At 38.0% G+C, this 6,492-nt stretch overlaps 1 protein-coding gene across 1 annotated transcript; it reads left to right on the top strand.

The window, feature by feature from the left end:
* The first annotated feature begins 46 nt into the window (after window positions 1-46).
* acer1 (alkaline ceramidase 1) lies at window positions 47-6,060 on the top strand. The gene is made up of 7 exons (XM_034530575.1): window positions 47-988; window positions 1,505-1,617; window positions 1,765-1,879; window positions 2,311-2,449; window positions 3,152-3,289; window positions 3,378-3,515; window positions 3,741-6,060. Exons 1-7 carry the CDS (start codon window positions 982-984, stop codon window positions 3,916-3,918), a joined length of 828 nt encoding a protein of 275 aa, XP_034386466.1. The 5' UTR covers window positions 47-981; the 3' UTR covers window positions 3,919-6,060.
* Window positions 6,061-6,492: the final 432 nt, after the last annotated feature.

Here is a 6,492-nt window from a genome sequence, read left to right as displayed (position 1 = left end):
AATGTACAATCAAGGGTTATTTTTTATAAAGAAACCTAATTCTCCAAAGGAAAATGTATAATAAAAAAGAAAAGTACAGTTTTAATACAAAATACAAAGCAACAAAACAAAAGTCATGTATATCTGACAAAACAATCTGTTTCTGTTGTTGTTGAGCTTGAATATAGCACAATGACAGGATTATGCAAAATAATATACTTTATATGAATAGACGTGTAATTTATGACAGTGTGAATAAAGATATGTATTTAAAAAGTGAAAAACAGTCAAATCAAAGCTATTTTTGAACTCAGAACATGGTATTGCTACTTATAAAATATCTGAGTACATTTTCCAGATTGTCTAATAGTGTTAATATGATTAATATCATATAAAACGGTCTCCTTTCAAAATAAATGCAAGCACACACACCACACCTGCTCTTTCGCACACTCGGAGTGCTTCTGCTTTTATTTTGAAATTGGCATCGCTGGAGTTGGCCCGAGCCAGCCGCGGCAGATGGACTGGTTGAACCTCTTTTCTAGAGAAGAGTCCTGAAGCCACCCGTGTTACCTGTTGCTATAATCAGTGTGTCTGTCCCATGTCCTTTTTATGTGTTCATTGTATTTATATAAGAATGTTCTGATATGTAAAACGATCTTTTAAATGTAGACACAAATGGTGCTAAACTAATAATTGTTGAGTTGGATTTTAATTAAAGTACTTTTGACCTCACATCTAAAGTGTTTCTACAAGAAGTGTCTTTATTAGAGTTTATTAGAGTAGAGTTTTTACCTTTAACATTTGACATTAATTTGGAGAAAGTAGATTCCAGACGTTTCCCCTGTTTGACTTGTTGGCCCAGAGATGTAAAACCGTTCAGCATGTTCATTTGTGACGTCACAGTCTCGTGCTACAGGATCGGCAGCGTTTCGATGCACCTGTTCTATACCTCCTGGAGCAGAGCGACACTGCCGGACTGAAGGCTGGGACAACAGCAGCATGGGAGGTAAGATCCACCAGTTTCTGATAATAAGACCATACATTAACAGGGTTTTTTCAAACTAAGAATTAATTGGACTTTCATGAATCTTTTCTTACAAAACGGGTTTGAAACTGTCACATCTTTCACCAGAAATCATACAATATTCCTGTAGTGACTGAGTGTAAATACTGGGATCAGTAGTGAGTTTATTATGTCCTTGTGGCATATATCAACATCATAATCCTATAATTATGTGCATCCAATGTACTATTACATAGCCTAATATTGAATCAAGTTACATGAACTGTATTCTTTACTATGGCTATCATAAAGGCTCTGAGAAAGGGTGTAAAGTCACATTGTATTACTATAAATATAGCTCTGCAAACTGATTTCCATAAACCACCTATATAAACACCCGACAATCTCCTGGATAAACGTCCCGTTTAACTGCAGTGGAAACAACTGACACAAAAATCTGTAAAACTTTCAGAAATCAATGTCCCCCCCCCCCCCCCCCCCCCCCTCTCGGACTGACAGGTTTCTACTCCAGTGAAAAGATGGCAGGAGTTTTCTCCTATGAGAGTTCAGAACTCGACTGGTGTGAAGACAACTACAAACACTCTGAACATGTAGTGGAGTACTTCAACACTGTAAGTACTGCAGTCCTATTTATCTTAGCTAGTCCCCCCCCCCCCTTTTTAATAAATAAATGTCTAATATCCATGATCTCACAGAATAAAAGAGGGACTGGACATTTGATTCAGTGATTTGTTGATTGATTGTTGTATTCCCTGCAGATGAGCAGCTTTTTTTTCTTCATCATATCTCCCATCATGCTTTACCTTCTGCACCCTTACGCCAAAGAGAGAAACTTGGCGATTCACATGGTCTGGATCTTGATGATATTTGTAGGTCAGTCTCTTTTTTCTTCTTTGATAATTTTTTGCCATTTTAGATATATTTTCTCATTTAAATTTCAAGAAAACTATGTTTTTAACATGAGTCACTGAGTAAATCAATTATATCATATATATAATAATTATATTATTTGATCAAAGATATGATAGATACCACAAAAATGTGTTTGCTTCTTTTCTCTCTTGTTAATCACCAAATGTATCTTACAATCACTCGTGTGGGCCCTACCCCATGCAGGTTATAAACCACTGTTTCAGTATCGGAAGCTTCCTCTGGCAATTTTAGACTTTACAATCCTTTTATCTCTCCTCCTCACGCCATCTTTTTTAGTCTCTATACTGTATGTCTTTGTTTTGTCTTCTATAATATAAACAAAAAACATAGATTGTTCCACATAAAAAAACAACATTTCTCTCTTTTTGCAGGGCTCTTCTCGGCGTACTTCCACATGACACTTAGTTTCGTTGGCCAGATGTTGGACGAGTTGTCCATCCTGTGGGTGTTGGCGGTGGCATATGCTGTCTGGTTCCCCCGCAGACTCTACCCTTCTTTTATAAAGGAAAGGTAAAACAATCAACCCATGAACATACGTGTTGGTCCAAAGTGTTTGTATCTTTATCCATCTCCATGGATACACGCAGGACACACGCAGCGCAATAATCCTTTAATAAGACAAAAACAAACGAACAATGAATAAGTATTTCTGAGGCACGCCAGTCTGAAACCCAACCTGTGTTGGTCGTGAAGCCTGTTTGACAGCTGCAACTAGTCATTGTTACAAAGACACAATGTGGTGCTGCTTGCTTCACCTGAATGTGACAGAAACTGTTGTGAAAGAATGAAGCTCCACCCAACCTGTGAAAATATTTCACAACACAAGATGGGAAAGATTAATGACATTTTGATGAGCACCTGAAAAGAATCCCACACTAGAACCTCCGGTGGATTTTCAAGTTTTTTAAAGTCACGAGTCGGTCCTCCTGAATGATGGATTACTGAAATGGGCAACCTGCCGCAGACAAAGGGGCCGGAGAGGTCAGGGGGTCCCTTTTGCAACTTTCTATACATCTTTACTGTTTTGGTTCACTCTCAGCTCTCTCATGTTTCTGACCACAGCGGACAGCAGATGAGTCATATTGTTCCTTTAGGAGTTGGTGGTGACCAAATATAGAGTTATAAAAAAAATATAGAGTTCTGAAGTGAAATGATTGCCAACCTTCGAGCCCTTGCCTCACAGCTTGCATTGTCCTACTCTGTCATCCACAGGTCCACATTTTCCAGCCTCGTCCTGGTGGTCACTGTCATCTCCACATTGTCCTCCTTTGTCAGACCCACAGCCAATGCCTATGTTTTAAACTGCTTTGGCCTCCATATGCTTTACGTTGTGGTTGCCGAGATGCAATGGTATGAAAGCTCTGAGGTTTTGATCATCTGTAACTGTTATTGGTGCACTTTGGATACGTTATAATAACAAGCTTTCTGTCTTTCTCAGCTGCACTGACCAGAAAGCTCTGCGACTGGGGAAGCTGTCGGTGGCTTTGTGGGTTCTCGCCATTTCCTGCTGGATTAGTGACCGTTTTGGCTGCAGCTTCTGGCAGAGGCTAAACTTCTGCTACCTGCACGGTATCTGGTAAGTCCTGGCTTACTTGTGTCCCTTTCCTTTCCTTTCCTTTTAAACCTGTTTCCTATACCCATCATTCACCCCAAATACCACCATAGCTTCTGTATGTTCCAAGAACTGAGCTAATCATTCACTGGAGTGAATTAGTAGTATCTACATGTAATTTCCACGAGACAGGGTTGTTTTTTTCAAGGATGTGCTTGTGTATTGATCTCCAATATCTGTATCCTCCAGGCATATTCTGATTGTGATAGCTGTGGCTTATGCCAGCACCCTGATTGCTTACCTGGATGCCAACTATGAGATACCGTACTCTCTGCCTGGACTGCAGTACTGGCCCTGTGATAAATGGGCTGTCGGATTACCTCACATTGTCCTGAAGGGCACAACCAAAACACAGAAACGGTGCTAACAAAGTCAAAGTCCTTTGTATTGGTACACTTCATTATTACAAGTGTATGTGAATGGGAAACTATCACAATGATTTAATCTAGTAACCTTTATTCAGCAGTTGCCTCACCTAGAACAAACTGAAATCACAAGAATCTGACCTGATCACTTCCAAATTGTTGTTTCTTCTTCTTTTACTTGCCAGATTAACACAAGAGAACAATGTGTTGGACCAAAATTAAGCTTTTTTAGAAAAATCCTGTTAAATGTTTGTTTATGCCAAGTATGAATTACCAAATGGGCCAACTGGACACAGGCCTATAGGTTCCCTTAAACAGTAATCTACCAAGGCACTCTCCACTTAAAAACACAGACAAATGTAAATATACAATACAGCATTAGATTATATAAATTATCATAAAACATGCAATAACTCGGTTTGGTTTCTGTGCCCAAATGCCAAGTGTTTTATTATCCATCCATGTTTTACACCAATATTGATTGTAGACACAGAGCTTACACAAATTGATATATTTAGTTGAGAAACACAAAAACGTATCTATCATCTACATATCAAAGTACAAAATATAGTATATTTAAAAATACCCATTATTTAAATGTTACCATTGATGACTTAACAACATTATCATATGTACTGTAGGTTTATGCTTTTAATACAGAAGCAAATACAAAACATTCAGTAATATTATTTAAGTTAAAATATATTAGTTTTTCTTTGGAAGAGGCAAGCTGATGGGAAAAATAAAAATGTAATTAAAGCTGCAATCAGCATTGAACGGGCCCTCACATCTCCCCGCAAGTCAGGCAGGGGTACTGGCGAGACTCGGTTCTACACGTCTGTGCACTTCCACAACCACTGAACAATGTGCACATGAGATCAACGTCATTTCTTGAGTGGCGTGCGTGGTGCTGGAGAACACGCACGCCACGTCATGTTGCCGTGTATGTGAAAACCACCCCATTTAAATACCATGTGAATTGGATGATATTTGACACAAATGACTTCCAATGACTCAAGATGTCTTCAGGTCTGGACTCTTATCCAGCGTGGGACATTTAGGGCTGATTGGAAAATCTAAAGTCAAGTCACAACAGCTTCCTGTGTCATGGTGAAACCTACAAATTGCCCGTTGGGTCATTGCAACGCCGCTCCACAAAAATAGAAAAGCTTCACAATTCCGCATTGTGAGGTCTTGAGATTCAGCTGACCAAATTTGGGGTGGATTTGTTAAATCATCTAAATACTTGTAAATTGCCTAAAATTACATAACATTGTGTTGATATCGACTATTGCTTCACAATTTAGCATCAAATTAGCTGGAGGGTTATACCAACCAAATGTGAAACGATAAATCGATGAAGAAAGAAAACTGTACAACATTTTAAATGGCCAACTTCCATTTGGGCAGAGCTAATGTGACATTAATATGAGTACCAGATTTCGTGAATATCGAGGAAACTGTTTCCCAACTAAGGCCTTACACTCATTAGTGTCCCAATTACTGCAGAACTTTGCTATTTTCACCAGTTCTGAAGCATGTGCCAATTTTTTTGTTTCTGAGCATCAGAAGTGCCTAAAATATGCAATTGTGCAGTGGAATAATAATCTGTCCTTTATACTTTTGTTTCTAAAAAAACAATACTGTTGCAAACAGAGCTGGGGCCAGCTGGTGTTTAGAGTTGAATGATGTTTAACTTCTGTGTGTATGATGAGGCATGGTTCCATTGAGACATTTTAACACGATGTCTGTCAAACAATGCTTAAATGTCTACATCCTGGATGACTGAGAACATTTGAGAATGTGTGTGTATTTCTGAAGAGTTTGTATTTGACTGTTAAAAGCATGTTGGGTTTTGTTCATATAAATCAACTGCTGTTATTTATTTTCAAGATATGAATGCACATTTAATTCTGTACATGGCGGAATATATTGATGTACCATGTTTTCTTATGATGAAACTCTTGTTGTTCTCAGGAACAATAACTACTGTAATTATTTAGAACAGTTTCTTTGAGTGGAATAAACTACGTTGAAATGTTGTTTACATAGAGATACCTCAATATGTGGTGGTTTCACAGACATATACTCTCAATGTTGTACAAATACCAGCTAATTAAAAGTGAATTAAAAGCATTGTAGTTTCTGCCAACATTGTCTGCCATGTTCTAACATGTCAGTACTGAATTCTGTCAATATCAAATAATTGTCTGGTCTATTTCTCAAGGAAACTATTGTGCATTGGTACGACTATCACATGTATATTTCTATTGCTTGAATGATTAATCTCTGAGCTGTTAAAAGCTCTTTTATCCCTCAAACAGCTCTTAATTTTGGTGATGTTTTGAGAATATTCAGGTACATTGTGCTTCCATTCACATGATCCTGCCTGAAGGAAACAATAGACACAACAATAGAAATTGCACACGTGCATTCTCTGGACTTCAATGCTCAATAGTGACCTCCTGTGGTTGATAAGATATTCAAAAGCAATATGGGCTTTTTATAAAATGTGATTATTAAACAGTGATAGCCGGTTGATATAAAATGAGAAAGGTAACAGATAAAACACAACA

The sequence above is a fragment of the Cyclopterus lumpus genome, chromosome 4, assembly GCF_009769545.1.
Source record: "Cyclopterus lumpus isolate fCycLum1 chromosome 4, fCycLum1.pri, whole genome shotgun sequence".
NCBI lineage: Eukaryota > Metazoa > Chordata > Actinopteri > Perciformes > Cyclopteridae > Cyclopterus > Cyclopterus lumpus.
This window is presented reverse-complemented; position numbering and strand designations above follow the sequence as displayed.